General features: G+C 38.1%; 7 protein-coding genes across 7 annotated transcripts; 1 reads left to right on the top strand and 6 right to left on the bottom strand.

Moving 5' to 3' along the window:
* Positions 1 to 684: 684 nt before the first annotated feature.
* Positions 685 to 1278, bottom strand: LOC111600737. The gene is made up of 2 exons (XM_023317015.2): positions 1095 to 1278; positions 685 to 1025 (listed from the first exon to the last, which is right to left on the bottom strand). Exons 1-2 carry the CDS (start codon positions 1158 to 1160, stop codon positions 732 to 734), a joined length of 360 nt encoding a protein of 119 aa, XP_023172783.2. The 5' UTR covers positions 1161 to 1278; the 3' UTR covers positions 685 to 731.
* A 1038-nt stretch (positions 1279 to 2316) lies between these two features.
* Positions 2317 to 3125, bottom strand: LOC111600762. Its single transcript, XM_023317040.1, has 3 exons — positions 3072 to 3125; positions 2671 to 3003; positions 2317 to 2610 (listed from the first exon to the last, which is right to left on the bottom strand). Exons 1-3 carry the CDS (start codon positions 3123 to 3125, stop codon positions 2317 to 2319), a joined length of 681 nt encoding a protein of 226 aa, XP_023172808.1.
* Positions 3126 to 4387: 1262 nt separating this feature from the next.
* Positions 4388 to 5550, top strand: LOC111600659. Its single transcript, XM_023316885.2, has 3 exons — positions 4388 to 4797; positions 4879 to 5196; positions 5258 to 5550. Exons 1-3 carry the CDS (start codon positions 4756 to 4758, stop codon positions 5456 to 5458), a joined length of 561 nt encoding a protein of 186 aa, XP_023172653.2. The 5' UTR covers positions 4388 to 4755; the 3' UTR covers positions 5459 to 5550.
* LOC111600658 lies at positions 5459 to 7075 on the bottom strand. Its single transcript, XM_023316884.2, has 2 exons — positions 6585 to 7075; positions 5459 to 5755 (listed from the first exon to the last, which is right to left on the bottom strand). The coding sequence occupies exons 1-2, from the start codon at positions 7005 to 7007 to the stop codon at positions 5549 to 5551; spliced, it is 630 nt and encodes a 209-aa protein (XP_023172652.2). The 5' UTR covers positions 7008 to 7075; the 3' UTR covers positions 5459 to 5548.
* A 547-nt stretch (positions 7076 to 7622) lies between these two features.
* LOC111600763 lies at positions 7623 to 8895 on the bottom strand. Its single transcript, XM_023317041.2, has 2 exons — positions 8506 to 8895; positions 7623 to 8426 (listed from the first exon to the last, which is right to left on the bottom strand). Exons 1-2 carry the CDS (start codon positions 8893 to 8895, stop codon positions 7623 to 7625), a joined length of 1194 nt encoding a protein of 397 aa, XP_023172809.2.
* Positions 8896 to 9819: 924 nt separating this feature from the next.
* LOC111600672 (protein TsetseEP) lies at positions 9820 to 10945 on the bottom strand. The gene is made up of 2 exons (XM_023316922.2): positions 10474 to 10945; positions 9820 to 10405 (listed from the first exon to the last, which is right to left on the bottom strand). The coding sequence occupies exons 1-2, from the start codon at positions 10840 to 10842 to the stop codon at positions 9857 to 9859; spliced, it is 918 nt and encodes a 305-aa protein (XP_023172690.1). The 5' UTR covers positions 10843 to 10945; the 3' UTR covers positions 9820 to 9856.
* Positions 10946 to 14344: 3399 nt separating this feature from the next.
* On the bottom strand, positions 14345 to 16095 carry LOC111600654 (cell wall integrity and stress response component 3). Its single transcript, XM_023316876.2, has 3 exons — positions 15660 to 16095; positions 15232 to 15589; positions 14345 to 15146 (listed from the first exon to the last, which is right to left on the bottom strand). The coding sequence occupies exons 1-3, from the start codon at positions 16023 to 16025 to the stop codon at positions 15118 to 15120; spliced, it is 753 nt and encodes a 250-aa protein (XP_023172644.2). The 5' UTR covers positions 16026 to 16095; the 3' UTR covers positions 14345 to 15117.
* Positions 16096 to 20309: the final 4214 nt, after the last annotated feature.

The following is a 20309-nucleotide window of genomic DNA, read 5'->3' as shown; positions in this document are numbered from 1 at the left end:
TGATAAACAATACATGCACACATAATAAAATAAGAATTATTATTAAAAGTTGACTAGTTCAATGGCTTCAAAAAACCTTATTAAAAATCACTTTCTTCAGCAACTTTTCACTTACATTTAGTTATTAAAAAGCTAAGTCTATAAAAAATGCTCTGAGTAGGGTTTAAGGCCTGAGCCTACTTGACTTGTGTGTGGCAATGTCTAGCCTCAATAGACTGAAAGTTATCTTTGCCATATCAAAAAGTGTTTTAACACATGCTTAACTTCCTCTCTCAAGCTGCTTGAGCATGTGCCTTTAACATCCGAAACCTTTATCAAATATTCAACGAACCCCAACGAAAAGCAGCTTTTTGCCTTTCATATTAAATTAAATTTTCAACAGGCCCGACCAAAGTTGTTATTTATTAACGGTTTGATAAGGTGATAAGCCATTGTTTCTTATAGCAAAAATTGATTTGTTTATATTATTAATATTGTTTATATTAACTAATATTACTGCGATAAGTTTGCATGGCAACAAATATCATTCGTTAGACTTAACTCTGCTCCCAAAAAAGCTGTCAAAATGCAAATAAATGTAAATTAAAACTATCAAATGAGAGTTGACAAGGTGCTTAAAAGTCTGACAGCCGTAAGCTAGATTTATTGTATTGGCCAGAAGCTTAGAGCTCTTCAAGCTTGCAAGGTCAAGGCATGTCAGTTGACTCAGCATTCGAGCGAAACGCTTACTACTAATTCCATTGCATGGGTGGAAAAGTGTTCCATTGCAGCGGCGGCATGGTGTTCCATTCGAGCGGCTTCATCGTGAACAGCGGCGGCAACGTGGTGCAATTTGGGCCGCTGCACTGTGTCTGCGTTTGGGTGCCATTGCCATTTTGGCTCTGACTCTGACTCTGCTGTCCATCGCCTGATTCCTGTGTTTGGCAGCCGGGTCCAGTTTGTGTCTGTGTCTGTTGGCCATCCGTCGAGGTTTGTGTCTGAGTTCCATTGGTGTTGTCGTTGCATTGCTTCTGCACCGGCAGCGCCTGTTAAAATTGTGTAAAGCTTAGCGTGAATATCTTGCTCTGTCTGTTGAGTCAGTCAATTCTCATTACGTGCACGGCGGACAGCAGCAGGCAAATGGCCATTGCCAAGAGGCAAACACTTCCAATAAATCTCATATTGAACGTTTCACGGCCAAAAAATTTGAACTGAGCAAAGTAACTTTCATGGCGGCACTTTTATAGCCAAAAAAAATAATAAAAAAATATAGTAAATAACAAAAGTAAATAGATCCTACGACAATCGAAATTTCAGCGGTCAGTGATTTTTCGACTTTTGAGGGCTTTGATAAGATTGTTTTTTGTTATTTTATTTTTGTCAGCTGAAGATTAGAAATTGAAAAAGCTGTAAAAATCATTTAAGTTAAGGGATTACTTGATTTTAAATATATAATTGAAGGCAGAAGTACTTGGGGTTGTTCCAGAAAACGTATAAAAAGCAAACGAACTTTTTAAGTGATAATAAATATATGAAAATTAAAAATATTAAAAAAAAAACATGTATATATATAATGAATATAAGGAAAACATTTAATTTATTTATATTTATTTTATAAAAAATTTTAAAAGACTTAGAATATTTTAAAATACGTTTTTAATAAAATAAAAAATATAAAAGTATTTTTATATTTATTTCTTATTAAAAACTATTTTATTTTTATAAAATTTTTTAAAATTTAAAAAAATGTTTGCTGAAAAATTTAGAAAATTTTGTAAGTGCTAAAAATTAATGTACATATTTTGAAATATTTTTATTTATTTAGATTTCAACAAAAATTGTATTTAAAATGTGTTAAAAAAATGATGCCATTATCAAGCTTAAGTGTTGTCTCTCGTAAAAGTCAAAGCTTACAATCAGTTTGACAACTTACAACATAAAATTGAGAAGCTGCAGTCACATGGTATGTTTCTGACAGCTTATCAACGCGCTGGAGTTGCCAATTGGGAATGGCAACACCCAACAATAGTTCAACAATATAAAGAACTATCAAGTGACAGCTAATTGACAGCTTAAACAATGCACTTAACTGCATTTTTTCGACTTGGCTGGCAAAAAAGGCTGCCCAATTTATGTGCTGCAGAGTTGCCATAATATGTGCAATGGGCGTTGCCAGACAGTGCACATTCGACACTTGACAGGCGTATAAGAAAGAGAAATGCTTGTCAAATGCAACCAAAGGATAACGAAATGCAGTTTCTTTTTTTATGTTTTTTTTTTTTTGATAAATGCTCATATATTTTTCTATATTTTATTTAAATGAAATGCATTTCACATTTAAACAGTTGCAGCTGTAGTCGCTGGGCTGCCAGCATTGTCGTCGCTAGCCGTAAGAGAACTTTGGGTAGTAACTTGTACAGGGGCAGCCGTCGATGTGGTTGGCACGCCGTTCTTCAGGCAACTATCGAGCAGATCGTATGTGGCTGCCGTGTCACGAACATAGTTGCTTTCGGTGGTATTGGTGCACTGATATTCCAAATCCTGATTGGCCTTGATGGCCTCGGCCAGCGTGTTGGCCGTGCTGGCCGCATTGGTGGCAATGTCATAGATCACCGAGACATCAGCTTGAGCCTGAATATTCGTCGAATCAGTTAATAAGCAATAGCTATTTTTTACTTAGGCTTCACTTACGGCCTTTGCGTAGCAGTTGAAGAAGGTGGTGCTGTCATTGCCAGTGCTGTTGTCGCAGCTGCTGAAGGCGCTGCACAGGCCGTTCACGTCCTGTTGGTAAAGCTCCTGATCCTTCTGAGCTTGAGTTGTCAAATTGGCCAGCTCAGCATTGTAGGAGGTAATGCATGCCTGGTACGAGCTAGAGAACGTAGCGGCCACTTCGTTCAGCATGGGCAAATACAAGGCAAAGCACTGAGAGGTCACATCCGCAGAGACCATATCAAGGCTGTTCGGCTGCACCAGATATTTATCGAGGGCGCCTTGCAGCTGCGTTTGCACTGAGCTTGGCTTGGCCTGCAGTTAACAAAATGCACTTTAAATTCTATTCTTTATTATTCGGTAATCCACACACTATCAATTACTTGAGCAAAGATGGCCAGGGTGGCCACCACCAGCACACTGCAGAATACTTTCATGTTGAGGCTCTGTATGGTTCGGTTCGTCAAGTAGTTAGCCCGCAGTTGGCGCTTATGCTTTATATATAGTGCGAAGCGAAGCGAATTCGTTTTGGAATGATTGATGCATTCGCAATGGTGAATTTGTGGTCAAAATTGTGTTTAGCACCCAAAAAAAAAAATAAAAATTGCCTCATCAGGTGAAAGGTGTAAGGCCCGTTCGGTCTTACCGATCAATTAGATGGCATTAAGTCGACCCAAACGGGACCACAAGGCAACTTATGCCAGACGTCTCCAATTGCTTTGCATGTGCATTTATTTATTTATGTCTTTTTGCTTTAATTGTGATGTGGACGTAACAGGCCAATAATTCTATGACCCTGTAGACCAAAAATAGACAGCGAACCACCCATTCGACTGATAAGCGCCCCGAACGTGTTCAGGCTTGTTACACAGCTGGCTAGCCAGCCAGCTGGGCCGCTTTAGCATGGCTAATGAAATATTAAGCCAATATATGCGCCAATGTGTCTACAGCTCGATTGTTTGGCTTATCGGCTTTAGCATTTCATATGCTATCGCGTTCATAAATAATCGAAAACTATGCCAAAAATGCGGCGTTGTAACGTCAGCGAGCCGTATCGAAATTTGAATATGAATTGTTATGAGCAAATAATAAGGGTGCGGGTTAATAAATAATAATAAAATAGGCAAAATGTTGTAGCTGCATAATTTATAAAGCAAATAAGAGCTTATAATAAATAAATTTATTAATAAATTATAGTAATTAAATAGTGAATAAATAAATTCGAATTAGTTCATGATTATTAATTTTTAATATAGATATATTTATAATTATATGAATATAAAAATTTATAACAGAATTTAAATAAAACAAAAATACAATTAACATAGTTAACAATAATAAAAAATATTAGAAATTAAGAATATTTAATATGATGAAAAAATATAAAATATTTATAGACAAGAAACTAAAAATATTTATTAAAAAAAACACTTTCAATATTTTAAGCCTATATTGAAAATATATATAAATTTTTTGAACATGTGTTAAAAATAAAATAATTATAAATAATAAATTAAAAACAAATTAATACTAATATGAATATTTAAAAAAATGATTTTAAAAAATATTTAGAGTTAAAAATATATTAAAAATTATAATTCAAATACCGCTAGTGTTATTAATAAATGAATACCATAATATATGAAGCCATGATATGAGTTAATGAATTAGTCAATGACTACAATGGAAACTAGTCTAACTAATACAATATAAACTCTTATGAACATATGAAAGCTGTTAGCAAACATTGGAATATTTACACAATTGCGCGCCGGCCTTTACCTGCGTTTACACTTCACTCACCTTAAATATGAACAGCAATTATCATGATATCCAAAACTACAACTACACGTGCATAGAAAAGTATGCTGCAGACTTTTGGCGATTCACAGTTGGAGCAGCACTGAACTTTGTGCGGCTTTACGATAACACCAAAGCGCACCGACTAAACGTGAACAAGCCAGCGATGTATCAATGTCATATTAACCAAATAAGCCCTATGCCTTGGACCTTATTATTATTTTTGCAGTATCAAGTTGGCGGCGAACCCAAACAGATGCCAAAACCATGAAAATTATATACATAACTTTGCTGCTTTTTGAATTGCTGGTAAATTAATTAACATATTTGTTTCCGGAATCGAAAAACATTTATATATAAATATATACATATATACATATATATAAGTAGCACCAGCAGCAGGCGGAGACATCGCGAAGTCTGACGAGTTTGACGGATTATTTGGAGCATAACGATTTGGCTGCTTCGGGCAATACGAAACAATGCTTTGCCAGCTATTTGCCAAAGCTGGAACAGGTGGGCAGTGTCTGGTCAACGGCATACAGTGACTGCCAACAGCAGGCGGCAACAGGACGTGATACGCTATTCAGCCAGCTGGATGGCGTGCAGCTGCAGATACGTAACGCAGCATTGCGCATAGACAGCTACATTGGCAACTGCTTGAACATCACGAATGTGCTGGATTACTTTGAGTGCTTTGCCAAGCTGGTAAGTCGTATGCGAGTTGGTGCACCAAGAACATGGCCTAATCATCAACTCCACTTGCCAGTCCAAACAGCAGCTCTTGACGATGTATAACATCTCGTTTAATGCCTCGGAAAATGCTCTGAGTATTACTCAGCAGCTGAATGGCATTGACGAGCAGCGTTATCTCTGCACGAATCGCACGGAGCGTAGCTATGTCCTGGGCACAGCGCAGATACTAGATGCACTGGACCAATGTCTGCAGGATGCTGCGAAGGTGGCCTAGACCACAGATGAAAGTCTCTTTCAAAATGCTTTACTAATATCTATATTCGGTTTTGATGCTTCCATATATATATTTATGTATATTGATCGATCACCTTGCTTCCATTGCGGCCACATCTCTGCGACACTCTTGCAGTTCCTCATTCGCCAATCGCATGCTGCCTATATAAGCCACCTGGGCATCGAGTGTGCACAACATCAGCGTCTGTTGCACGGCATCAAAGTCCTGGCGCAGGCGTGTGTGAGCGCTAGTTGCATTATAATTAATCGTTGTTATCAGATCCAGATTCTCCTTGCCCTGCAAGTGCATGAGAAATGGATAAGCTGTAGTTGACAGAGAGGAAATAAAATTGAAAAGCATATGCTGTGAGCTTTCGATTGAGCTTTAATAGTTGACTAGATCCAAAACTAGTCGATCTCTTAAGTTTTGTGCTTTAAGTGAACTACAAACTATTTTTCACTAATTCTACTAAGAATTGTGTGAAGCTTCTTTTTTACTCGTGCATGTTAAGCATTTAGAGATGGGTTGAGAAAATCGAAATGCCTTCTTAAATCTTAAGCTTTTAATGAGCTTTATTTTAGGAAAACTTTTTCATGTTCCGAATTTGGTAACATGACTTTAATTTCTTAAATTTTAAAGCTCACTTAAAAGTCTTAAATTGAGCTTTCAGATTTCAATAAACTGTTTTATATGCTCTAGTTGAACTGCACTTAACGTCGTTTAAAATAGTATTTACAAAAATATAAAGCAAAACTTTTAATTAATATATTTTATACTGACGTAGTTGCTTATAAGCATTTACCGATAAGACAAAAACATATAAAAATTTAAAATTTTTCCGCTTTAAAACAATTAAGTGCAATAAGCGTTAGATAAGAAAAGTTAATACATTCAGGTGGTTCTTTTACGTCTTGTAATCGCATAGCATAATTAGTTAATTGAGTATTGGAATGTTTTTAAAGCGTGGCACCCTTAATCAATATAGATTATTTTTATGGATCAATAGCTTTACGTTAAATTTAAGCTCTTAATAAGGCATTTATTACTTTAAGATTTTGCAGCTCGTGCTCTTCAAATTTAGTCGGAAATCGTTTTTAGCCACTGTTGCCGAGTGTATAGCACTTACATGATCCTTGAGGCACTCCAAATACTCGAGATCGTCATCTCGCTGCTTGCAAAGCTCTAAGTTTCCACACAATTCGCCGTGTCCCAGCTCGATTTGTTCACGTTCCAGCTGCACGTCGATAGTGAGATCGATCTGTGTCTCATTGGCTGTCAGTTCGCATCTCTCGTATTCTAAGACATAGGTGTTCGAGGCATTGGCAAACGCCTGCATATACTCATTGTGACACTCGTCGATTGTCGAGTCAGGCCATGGTATGGGTGGGCCTACAGCCAGATATTCACTCGTGTCGCATGCCCCACGCATACAAATGCCCAGCAGCAGCGCCAACGGCAGCAGAACGTGCAGCCGCTGCTCACCGAATAGCGGCAATCGGCGTCGTCTGGTCTCGCCAGCCAATTGATTCTCAACTAGAACCGCACACATTTAGCTATGGATTTTAAATGGCGCTTCGAACAGTGGGCCGACTCGAGTGAGGGTGAGTCGAGTGTGTTATTGTTCCAACGCTGTCAATTACACATTTCCGACTAATCATAAATATACATTCGACAGCAATAGTAAATTAGCTTTAATTTCTATTTCAATTGATTGATTGACATTATCTTAGCAATCTTACCAAGTAAAGTGCTATGGACTATATATGTAGCTGATCCGTTTTCCATAGACAAGTATCTACTACCCAGAAGGAAAATATCACTAAATTTAGTTTATATTCATATTAAATATATATAAAAAGTGAAATTAATTCATTATTACATTTAAATGTATTTAAATGTATGTATTTTCTCCAAATAAGCCCATAATTTCTTTGCAGTGTAGAAATGTCTCACGAAGTTATCTACTGCCTTATTAAATGGTAAACAAGCAAACTGATAAGCTTTATGAATGAATTGAATATCTTCTGCCTCCTATAAGTATGCAATTCTTCCAGTCATTCACTATATTTCAAATTTTAATAAATTACGAATTGATAAAGTTTATTTATGTACGTGGGCATGCCCTGATTGATCCAGCTTATTTACTTTACAATCCAACCCAATTTTAAAACAGACGCTTCAGCTTATTCATAGCGTTCCTGAAGGTTACCGGCATCATATGGATATCCTCTTCTGGCATCTTATCTGTTGTGGTTACCTCGGGCTCAGCTGGAGCTTCGGTAGTGTCGACGGGAGCCTCGGTAGTGACGACGGGAGCGTCGGTAGTGATGACTGGACCATCGGTAGTAACGACTGGACCATCGGTAGTGATGACTGGACCCTCGGTAGTGATGACTGGACCCTCGGTAGTGATGACTGGACCCTCGGTAGTGATGACTGGACCCTCGGTAGTGATGACTGGACCCTCGGTAGTAACGACTGGACCATCGGTAGTAACGACTGGACCCTCGGTAGTAACAACTGGACCCTCGGTAGTGACGACTGGACCCTCAGTAGTGACAACTGGACCCTCGGTAGTGACGACTGGACCCTCGGTAGTAACAACTGGACCCTCGGTAGTAACAACTGGACCCTCGGTAGTGACGACTGGACCCTCGGTAGTAACGACTGGACCCTCGGTAGTGATGACTGGACCCTCGGTAGTAACAACTGGACCCTCGGTAGTTACGACTGGCCCTGCGGTAGTAATTATTGGTTTCTCGGTGGTTGGTTCTTCAGTCACGCCACCACTAATGCAAATATTGAAATCTGCATCACATTGTTCGAGATCGCGTGCGTAATCCAGGCGAGCATTATCTACGCATGTTTTTAGATCGAAATTGATGATATCGTACTTGGAGGAAATCGTATTGAACTGAATATTCGCATCGCTGTTCAATGTGAACATCACTTTGTAGCTGTCTGCGGACTGGCAAGAAAATCAATTCAGAAGCACAATGAGTCATAAAGGCCTTAACCAGAATTTATTGCCCATAGTGAATACTTACCGCATTACGGTAGCAATCGAAGAACTCGAGACCATCGACGTGTGAATCGCAGCTGCTGAGGCTGCTGCACATGCCATCGCTACGGGAGAGCAGCTCCTTGCGTATCTCAGCCGTCTGGGCGGTCAGTTCATTTTTGTCCTCTTGAGCTGTGTTCACGCAGCCGGTGTACCATTTGTTGTAGTTAGCCAGAACAGTTTGCTGATCGACGATATATTGACCGAAACACTTGTTGAGCAAATCGGGATCTTCGTTGACAGCTTGCGCCGAGATCAACCTGCGCATGGCACTATGCTGAAGTTTCATGAATGGCAAAAAGTCAACATCCCTGGTGGAGATGAAGGCATTACAGCCGGCGACTAGCACCAGACACAGAGCAATTGTATATTTCATAGCGAACACTTTTTTCTTTTCTTTTTTTCTCTCTATTTGCAGCACAGCTATTCCAAGATTTCAATAAATATCCTCGACGTGGGCGATGTATTAACTAAACTGGTTGCCAAAATATGCAGACATTGCTTATATAGCTGCCGAAAATGGCGCAAATGACCAGCTATCTAGAGTTAGTTTAGAATAGATTTCTGATTAAAAACTAATCAAATGCGCAAACCTAGTATGAAGATTGCATCGTGCCTAAGACAATTATGAAGAAGACACTTCCTATCTTTAGCGCATTGAGTGTTGTCAGCATTATCGCAAGGCCAACACGTTTTGGCCAATGCATGAGCATGGCGGGCATTAGATAAGGCTAACTGTTATATTTATGGCCCAGGCACACAAGTGGAGGTAACACTGTACTTCTACTATTTTTATGAACTTGGGAATTTGCTTTCCCTTAACTCAAAATCGAACTTATCAAGGCGATTAGCCAGTGGCATTTAGTCTTTAGTCTTTATTTTAAGTCTGCAGTTGAATTTCAATTAAAAATATTAGCAGCAAATTGGATAGTTAAACAGCAAAATGAAAGCCAATTAGACCATAATTTTGAAGTGTTATTTATAGAGTAGACGATTCTTATCTCCGACACGATGCGGGGCTCAGCAATTCCAGTGAATCATTTGATTAAACGAAAACTTTCCATCAATATTCAGTTATCCTCAAGTGTAAACAACTAATCGAAAGCATCCGTTTCCATTGTTAAAAATAGGTTTTTATTGATATAATCTACAAAAATTCAACAATTCAACAATTGGAACAGAATGTGCAATGTTTTTGTTTTTTTTTTTTGTTTTTTTTTTTTTAGCCATAGAAAAAGTTCATGCGATCTTCATAAATAATATTTTTATTTAATTGATAATTTAATAATATTTATACTGATTTTGCATTAGACTTTTCTTGTTTGAAATGCTGTCGCTTAGTTGCGCTTGAACCAGTTCTTCATCTCATCCATCATGTGCTTGAGCCTTTTCTGCTCCTCAGACAGACGGGACAGATCCTCTTCGGGCATGTTCTCCATTGCTGCTGGGGTGGATTCGCTTGGGGCTGCGGTGGATTCAGCTGGTGGAGCAGCAGTGCTGGGTTCGGGGGTGGACTCAGCTGGAGGAGCAGCAGTGCTTGGCTCGGGGGTGGACTCAGCTGGAGGAGCAGCAGTGCTTGGTTCGGGGGTGGACTCAGCTGGAGGAGCAGCAGTGCTTGGCTCGGGGGTGGACTCAGCTGGAGGAGCAGCAGTGCTTGGCTCGGGGGTCGACTCAGGAGGCGATGCAGTGGTCAATGGCTCCTTACCAGCCAGACACCTATCGAAGTTCTCATAGATGGCAGCCGACTGCTCCACATGGTTGCGCTGAGTTTTGTTGGTGCACGCATATTCGGTGTTATCGATTTGACGGAATTCTTCGCGCACGATGGCCAACCACTCAGCGGCATTGGCCGAGATCTCGTACATAGACTTGGTGTTGTCAGCGCCCTGTAAATTCGCAAATGAAGTCCGATTAAAGTAATCCATTTGAATTCCAAATCAAAAATTTCACTTACGGCATCTGAGTAGCAGCTGAAGTAGTCGATGGAAGGAGACAATTTGCTGCAAGCATCCAGGGCTTGGCAGGCCGATGTCGCAGAGCCGTCGATTTGAGCGCGCTCGCCCTTGGTGCCCTCATCGATGCCTGCACGAGATGCATCAGCTTCGCTTAAGCACAGAGCATAAGCTGTCTGGAAGTCCTCATTGGCCTTGTTCAACTGGGGCAGATAGGTGTCAAAGCAGCTAAGAGAACGTGCGGGATTATCCTGGGTAAGATCGCGGGAACGCATCATGAACTGCATCAGATTCGACTCGGGCAGCATGGGCTGGCGCACAGCCTGGCTCAGGCCAATGGCCAAAAGCAGAACACACACTTTGGTAAACATGTTGTTAAATATTTTTGGTATATTGTTAACACAGTTGCCTAACACAATTTTCGCTTCGTTTGCTGTGAACGTCGGATTCGTTATTGTGGCAAATGGGAACACGACTTCAATATTTATAGCCGCGCTACTCAAGTGTCGTTCAGGTGTTACCCCAAGTTTAAAGATTGTACATACAGGCGACATATTATGGCCATGTTATTACCTTAGATTTGGCTCTATCACTTAAGCTTGCGCCTTATCAAAGTCGGCTGACATTATCATTCTTATCTCTTGGCCGCTGTCAGTGGGAAAAACATTTCCAATGAAACAATTAAACAGTTGCCGACGGCTCCCCAATCTCGTCACAATAATCTTGAAAATCTTTATAGACCCAAAAAAAAAAAAAAAAACATACACAAAAAAAAAAACAAAACTTAAAAGCATAAATTATATTGACTCAACCCTAGAAAGTTTTGCGTAAATCATAAACAATTTCTATCATAGATCTCCCAAGCTTTAACATTTCCAAAATGTTCACTTTGTTGTGAATCCCATTTTGATGGACTAATGTCCGGTCTTCATTGTGATATATTATTTAAAAATTTATCATCATTGTTTTCTAGAAAAATATAGACTTTTATGCATATATGACAATTAAAGAACTTTTCGATGTCCACTTAATGTTGCTGGCTTTGCCCTGGATGCCTTATCGCTGCTGATGAACGTCATCGGCCTTTGCCATTGGTCAACGCGGCTTATCAGAGACGCACACACATAATCTGAGACAGTCGACCATTGTATTGCCAGAATACACGATTATTAATCAAATATTTATTGTTGTGCTTGAAATTCTTAGCTATTTTTAACAACTTTTTACACTTACAAGTATTTATTTTGATTTCCTATACTTTGTCTTCTTTCTATAGGCATAACATTGTGAGGGTCATTGCTCGTTAACTTAGCCCATATAAAAGCAATCTATATTCGTGTCGTCTTCAATCGCTTATCTTGCCACGTGCTGAAAACTTCAAGACTCTAGCATAGTGCAGAAATCGATGGTCAGAACATTTAGTGATTCACATAATTTCGACTGATTAATCTAACGAATGAAATATAAATTGCAATTATTTATGACAAGTCGTTTCCTCTGCGCATTTCGTTTTTTTGTTTTTGCGAATCAGTTTTCAATACGATTTCAATTGTAACGCATGTCTACGCTTTACAAGTGAATAGAATTTTATTACCAATATTAGCTTGACTTAGTTTATAGCCACTTTTATAGTCACATATAATTGAAGGATTTTGCTGGCCGGCAAAAATATTGCAGCAATTGCTAGGTGACTTTGTTGAGGCAGAGCCGCCTTGGTGTAATTGCGGCTATAGACTTTAGCCTAGGCCTAGTGAGTTATGAAGAGCACAGCAGTAGGGCAAGGAAGCCGGACACCAAGATATTTATGATTAGTTGATGTAAAGACAAATGTGCTTGGCTGCAGCAATGCAAGGCATATGAATCATTTATAGAGATATTTATGTTATATATATGAAATATAAAATGTAATAATAAGAAATCATATCTATATGGGTATATTTATTTATTAAGAAACTATATTTGTAGCTCAAAGTGTTTAGCTTGTTAAAACATAGCGTCTGCCTTACATTGCCCTAGCTTTTTATGTTTCAAGTTTGATCAAATTTCATCTGGCAAACGCTAAAGTCAATAGTCAAAATTAGTGCGATGGAATTTCTGAAACTCGACCCAACTGAATTAGTTTGAAAAATCGTGCCTATGTTTTTGCTTCTCTCTTCTTTCTCTATGCTCTTTGCATCACAATTCAAATGAGCCAAAATTATTGCACGTTATTTAATAGATAAATAAATAATTAAAATCATATAAAACTAAAATTAACAAATCACAAACATCACTTTTGCTTAGTTTATAAATTTTGCTATATATGAAAATTTATTTTACTCAACAAGGAATTTAACAACATTTTTAAAAAAGTTTAACTCATTGAGCTGATCGACGCTGTATGCTTAGGCGCTCATATAGCACCTCATTTGCCATATTTAAGCTACTTAAGGACTTTTATAGAGTGTGGCACAGGAAAATGGCAGCAGAATCCATAGATGAGCCTAGGCACAACTTGCCAACATTTGTAATTTTCCCTAAGTTTTCTTCCAGTTCGATTTGCAAATCCCGTTCAAAATGAATTTCAATCTTGGCGCTTGGTATTTTAATTATTTGATTGTCTTTAAGGTTTTTGTTTGTTCAGGCATATTTATAGTCGAGTGCAGCTAAATATCAAACAGCGCAGCTCACCTGCTGCACACCTGCTGCACACACAAAGCGTTGGGCGTGGGAGCTGCTAATTTGCATATCTTAATTGCGTTCTTTGTGCGAAAGCATTTTCAACGAGCCAGGCAAACATAGCTCGAACTGCATTAACATTTCCTACACACACACACACACACACTCTCTCTCAAATAGTCTGAAAAGAGCAACTAGGCAACGTTTTAAATCAGCCGCTGGCAGCAGCCTGAGACAAGGACACGCGGCACTGTCGCCAGTTATTGGCTTCATTTTGGGGGCACTACTGTGTGGCAAGCACGCGCCTTCTCTCCCTCTCGCTCACTCTCTATCTGCGGGTGCGTGTGTGCCTACATTTCTAATTTGTTTTAATTGCAGTGACAACAAAGCCGCAGGCAACAACAATCAACAGCCAAAGCCAACCAACGCCAATGCTGCCAAGCAAATGCAATTAAATTTAAATGAAAAACACCCTTGAACCAAAAGATAGCAACTGTTTATTTAACCGTTAAATGCTAAGACTTAAAGCCTTTAATTGGTATTCAATTTATGATATAAGTCCAGCCCGAAGCCTATTCACCTTTGATTAGCTCTGCACTTTCAAAAGCATTTCAAAGCATATTCTGCAATTGCAGATACTTTGTCAAGCTGCATGAATATGCGAATTATATTTGCAAATACCCTGTATAATTGAAGGGTTACAGTTGTGGTAATATCTGTGTAACAAAATTGAAAATTCGATAATTTTGATGTTAGCTTTGTAGTTATTTAACTTGGCTTTTAGTACAATTCCTATGGGCTTTTTAGTGATTTATATATATATGCGTCATAATTCTATTGAAAATATTAAATTTCTTATATATTTTCATAAAAAAAATCGCGCTAGATTTTATATTTAATATATTGTATAATTATTCAAATTAAAATCAACATTTTTTCCTATCCAAGTTCTATATGCTTTTCTGTTAAGTTAAAGATTTCAATTTTTATTTATATTTACATATAAATTATTTTTTAATATTTTTTATATATTATATATGCATTTAACTATATGCATTTTATTTCAATTTTTTTTTTGTTAACTGAATAAAATTTTGTCCATTATTTCCTCTTCACTTAGCCAATTGGCAGTCAAGTTTGGCACTTATAAATTTGAATTATAATTATTTTTATTTATTATTTTTATATCAATAATATTTTGTAAAGCTTTTGGTTTATGTTCTTTTTTAATTCAATACAAACTTTAAGCTATTTATTTTACTATACAAAAATTATGTTTCGATTAATTGATTGCTGGCATTGCGCTTGAAGCTGTTCACAGGGCAACTTGCTAGTCGGTCAGGCACAGCAGACCAAAGTAGTTAACATCTACAAGCGTTAATTATGTAAGTTACACTTGCAGAGTTGCAATTGGCTTAGCTGAACTTTTCCATTGCGGCTGCCGCCTGGTCTGTGTGGACTGTGCCAATATTTGGCCAGCATTTCCATAAAATTGCTTTTACTTTACTTTCCCTTTTACCGTTACTTTTGCTGTGACCAACTACGACAGGCAACCCAACCAACACAGCCACCCCACGGAGATTACAAAAGTTTTGCAACTCCAACGATAGCCAAGGTTTGTCAGCTCGTTACCTATTTAATGCAGTAAATAAACCATGTTGTCTAGTGTAGCAGAGAGTGCAGCAGCTTCTTTAGGTCTGAGCTCAGGCTGGGCTGGTTACCGGGCGCGGCCGAAGCTGTGGGCGTGGCTGTCACTAAAGCCGATGTCTTTGATAGAGGAACTGGAAGTGTTGTGCTGATAAGTGAGGCTGTTGTGGAACCAAGTGGAATTGGTGGTGTCGAAGTGGTTGGAGTTGATGTTGTGGAACTGAAACTGGAACTGGAACTGGAACTGGAAGTAGAACTGATACTCGTTACTGGGTCTGTTGTCTTCGTTTGTGGTTCAGGTGTCGTTGTCACCGGAACCGGATCTGGAGTTGTGGTCGACTTTATAGGTTGAATAGTTGAAATGGGTCTTCTGGAAGTTGAAGTTGAAGTTGAAGGTGAGCTTGTTGTTACTGTAGTGCTTTTTGAAACAGGTATCGAACTAGTCGTGTAAGCACCTGTAGTTGTAGTTGTAACTGGAATGGCTGTGGTTGAAGTTCTTGTGGTAGACGATGAACTGACTTCAACTGTAGACTCGCCAGTTGTGCTGCTCCCGGGCGTAGTTGTTCGTATCACTGGAGACGAACTAGGGCCAGCTGTGGTGCTGCTAGTTGTGGTTGGCACCGGCTCATTGCCCATTAGACAACCTTGCAGACTGACATAAGTCTGCTCCGTGCTAACCTCGTAAGTGCGTCTCGACTCATTCGCACATTCCTCCTCCTGGTAGTCGATCACCTGCTTCTGCTGATTAAACTCGCCATTATACTGACTGGCAGTGCCCGAAATGTTGTACATGGTCTTGGCGTCCTCAGCGCCCTGCGAAATAGATTTGTAAATGAAATATAAATATCTAAATACATTTATAGACTATTCTGAGCACACTTACCACCTGTGAGTAACAGGCCAGGGCCAAGCCGGTATCATTTTGATTATCACAATTTTCTATCAACTGGCAGGCGGAGATGACATTATTGCTCAACACGCTCAGCTTCGTCTGGTATATCCAATTTAGGGTCGCCATCTGAAGTTGGCTTGTGTTCTGGCACGCTTCATACTGATTTTCGTATTGCTGCAGCAGCTGATCGAAGACCTCGCTGTAGTACTGAAAGCAGGCCATCGAGCGAACCGGATCGCTTTGCTGCAGTGCGTTGGTGCTGCGCATTGCCTGCAGCAGCTTCGATTCACCTAGCGCTTGGCTGGGGCCAGCCCACACGGTGGCTGCCAAACAGGCGAGTAGCGTTGCTAAAAACATTTCGATTTTATTTAGATATTATAATTAAGTAATTTGTTACTATCGCGTGTGCTTGTGGCACGGTCGTTAAATGCGTACTTCGGTAGCAACCAAGTGGCGAGCCACCTTTTATAGGCGGCAAAAGTGTTGGATGTCAAAAGTACACGCAAATCGCGAAAAGCCATAGTTCTTAGGCTAATGACAAGCTGATATGATATGAATATTCTATTACCCTACACCCGAAAATAGTTTGGGTCTTTTTCGGCCTTCCATGCATAGGTTAGTTCTATGCTTCAACTACTTCAAAGTGTTATCAAAAATGATAATTTTACACAAATACGTCAGCATGCGTGGAGCATAGTAATTATGTTTACTTGTGTATATATTAATAAAAGATTTTTGGGACGTTTGAAGGGCTTATTTAAGCTTAAATTACACGCTCAAAGCTTAACTGATTATTTGTCATATTTCTCTTACAACTCTAATAGACTTCTCCAAGCATTTTTAACAATCTTTTCTATATTCTCTACGGTCAACTGAAAGTTGTTGCATAGTTAGCGTAGCGCATCGCATGTGGTGGCCATATCAATTGACTTTATATCGATATCACTTTAATTTAATGCCTTGTTTTTCTTGAGCCAGTCGATACATTTATCAGGCATTAACAATTGCGCAACGAATAGCTGAAATGCCGCTGGTGAATCCTCACACGAGTGGCTGACTAAGCACTCAAAACGTTTCCGTTTCTTATCTTGAAAGAAAATATCAATTTAGCTGAAAAAAAAGCCAAATAAAAATAATCGTACAACAATAGATTGCTGCAATTCTTGGCAATTTTCAAAGAAATGGAAATATAAAATCAAATTCAACGGAATAAAATTATAAAAATATGATAGACAATTGGGACCAGACCTTTTAATTTACGTCGTCCATAAACAGCCCAATAAGTGCGCATAAGATGCACCTTTTTTTGGCTCAAGGCGGAAACGAATGTGGGCGTGTTGCAGAGAGATAAGCTGCTAGATATCGCTCGATTGACGGGTTCTTGACTAGGTAATAAATTGAAACAAAGATATAAAAGTAGAAAGACAGAAAGATATAAGGAAGGAAAGGTATGAAGATATAAATATTCAAGTATACAAAGATAGATAGAAAAATTTGAAGATAAAAATATATAAAACTATAACAATAGTAAGACAGAAAGATATAACAATATAAGATATAAAGATATAAACATATAAATAGAAATAAATAAAAGATAGTAAGAAAAAAGAGATAGAATATAGAAAGAAAGTTACTAGATACTAGATACTAGATACTAGATACTAGATACTAGATACTAGATACTAGATACTAGATACTAGATACTAGATACTAGATACTAGATAATAGATACTAGATACTAGATACTAGATACTAGATACTAGATACTAGATACTAGATACTAGATACTAGATACTAGATACTAGATACTAGATACTAGATACTAGATACTAGATACTAGATACTAGATACTAGATACTAGATACTAGATACTAGATACTAGATACTAGATACTAGATACTAGATACTAGATACTAGATACTAGATACTAGATACTAGATACTAGATACTAGATACTAGATACTAGATACTAGATACTAGATACTAGATACTAGATACTAGATACTAGATACTAGATACTAGATACTAGATACTAGATACTAGATACTAGATACTAGATACTAGATACTAGATACTAGATACTAGATACTAGATACTAGATACTAGATACTAGATACTAGATACTAGATACTAGATACTAGATACTAGATACTAGATACTAGATACTAGATACTAGATACTAGATACTAGATACTAGACTAGATACTAGATACTAGATACTAGATACTAGATACTAGATACTAGATACTAGATACTAGATACTAGATACTAGATACTAGATACTAGATACTAGATACTAGATACTAGATACTAGATACTAGATACTAGATACTAGATCATTAGAACTCTCAAAAAATAATTCGAAGATTTAACAGTTATCGCATGTTATCGATAACATAAATATTGAAATATAGTCATCGAATATAGTTTCAGTCTTTCTTGATCACACAGTCTCCATCTCTTTTCGTTTCGGAGGTCAACGCTATAATGCAGACAGACAGCCGGATAAATATACATATCTAGATCGACTCAGCTCTAATCAAGTATCTACTTGCTATGAGCTATGAAAATTCCTTGACTTGCATTTGCATTTCGCAGCATTTCGCTCCTTTATGCATTGCCAATGGGTCTTTAGGGTATGAAAAGCGTAATTCATTTCCATTTTCACACGATGCCAGCCATTTTTCATCCCCTCGCTTACAATGCATTTTCAATTTTCCAATTTCAGCGTGCTCGTTGTTTTTGATGCATGTCGGAGCGTTTGTTTGCTCGCGGCACCTCCGGGCGGGTATGATTAATATTATTTACTTAAAAGCAAATGCCACGCCTTCCGTTGCATACTAAGCGATAACGAGTGGGGCAGCAACCGCAGTGGGCGCCTCGGGCAGCCAGCCAACCAGCTAGTCAGCCAGTCAGCCATTTCCAAGAGCTGTCAGCGGAAATGAAGTCGTGGCAAATGCAACGCCGTTTTGCTCGACATTGAGTTACGTTGAGTTAGCGCCTGATGGATTGTCAGACATTCGGAGGGCTCTCAGCGTTAAGTACGATACGCAGTGTAATTGGTTGCTAAGTGGGGCAAAAGAAAAAACAACTTTTTAAATAGATATGCATAAGAATATAAATCACAAGTTCGGCTCACTTAAACTGACCCCATGACAAACTGAGTCACGATTCTGTGATTCACAGGGTCAGTTGAAGTGAACCTCAATTGTGATAACTGAAAAGCATGCGATTAATTTACGACCATTTTGCCTTTTATCAAATCATTGTTTAACTACGCTAATTAAAAACACAAAAAGCAACTGTGAATAACATGCGATTCATACGATCATTTACAGATAGTATTTTCAACACATTTTTGCAAGAATTCATTTAGCTTTGCTTTGTTTTTTTTTGTATTTGTATTGATAGCCTAAAGTATTCCCCATGGCAATTCCTTGAAACACTCGAGAAACTGGACAGTGGCATTCTGGGAATTACATGCTCTACAAAGATAGCGTTTTCTATAGAATGTTGCGGAATTTATTATATAAACTTTAATAGACTAAATGTGCACTTATATCATAATCGCTGTAACATTGAGTTCGTCGTTTATCTATTTAGTTCAGCTGCTTTAAGAAATGACTTTTTTTATTATATATAGAGCGGCATTGCATGTATATCTGTCTGGAGTTAAAGTTGTTTTTAATGCCTCAAAATACACCTCTCTATGCAATTCTCATCTAGTATATCTGCTGTTTGTGGGCTAAAATGCAAGTCGCCTTTCTATACAGTTCTCATGTATTATAGCTGCCGCTTCTAGTACTAATCCAGTACAAGTCGCCTCTCTATGCAATTCTCATGATTATGATATCAATCTATTGACTAATTTCAATAGTAATATTGACGCTTTCAAGACTTCTGATAATTTTTTCCTATGTATGTGGAATCTCACATGGTTATTCAGCGTCCACAAAATTTGATAGTCGAACAGTTTTGAAAATTTATTACATGACAATTAAAATATGAACAATTTATTGGAGTCAAAAGAGGTAACTTTATCAGCAAAGTAGTTATCAAGATAATATATTACCATGACTTCCATGCACTTTCGAATTCGTCATGAGTTGCCGAAAACTGAAGGCAATTAGGTGTGGTCTGATCGGAAGTGCTCGACTGCCAAATACGCTGAGCACAGCGCAGAGCTGTTTTGCCAGGGGAAAAGGTATTCGAAATATACTCATAAAAGAAGCAAACGCACTAAATTTATAATCTTTAGCTTTTAAATCAAATTATCGTTTATTGTCGATATTAAGAAAATCGATAAGCATTGCTTTGTTGACGAGCAGTTGGATAAGGCTAGTTCGACCCATTTTGTTGCGCAAATCAAAAATTTATATGTATATATTTTACTAGCTGCCATGCCTGCTCCCATCTGTCACATACATTTTCACAAAGTCTGTATACCCACAGTCAAGCAGTGTATGGAAATAAACTTATATGTGCTTGGCAGAGATTTCTATAGTCTTATAGCTGTTTAGCAGTCGTATCAATTATTAATTAGCTATTAATACCGAAATATTTAGGACTTAAACTTTGCTTCAGCTTATCAGTAGACCTTTGGATGCATGCCTAATAATGGGTATATATAGAACAGAAATA

Source organism: Drosophila hydei, unplaced genomic scaffold, assembly GCF_003285905.1.
Source record: "Drosophila hydei strain 15085-1641.00,03,60 unplaced genomic scaffold, DhydRS2 tig00008122-arrow-pilon, whole genome shotgun sequence".
Lineage (NCBI taxonomy): Eukaryota > Metazoa > Arthropoda > Insecta > Diptera > Drosophilidae > Drosophila > Drosophila hydei.
This window is presented reverse-complemented; position numbering and strand designations above follow the sequence as displayed.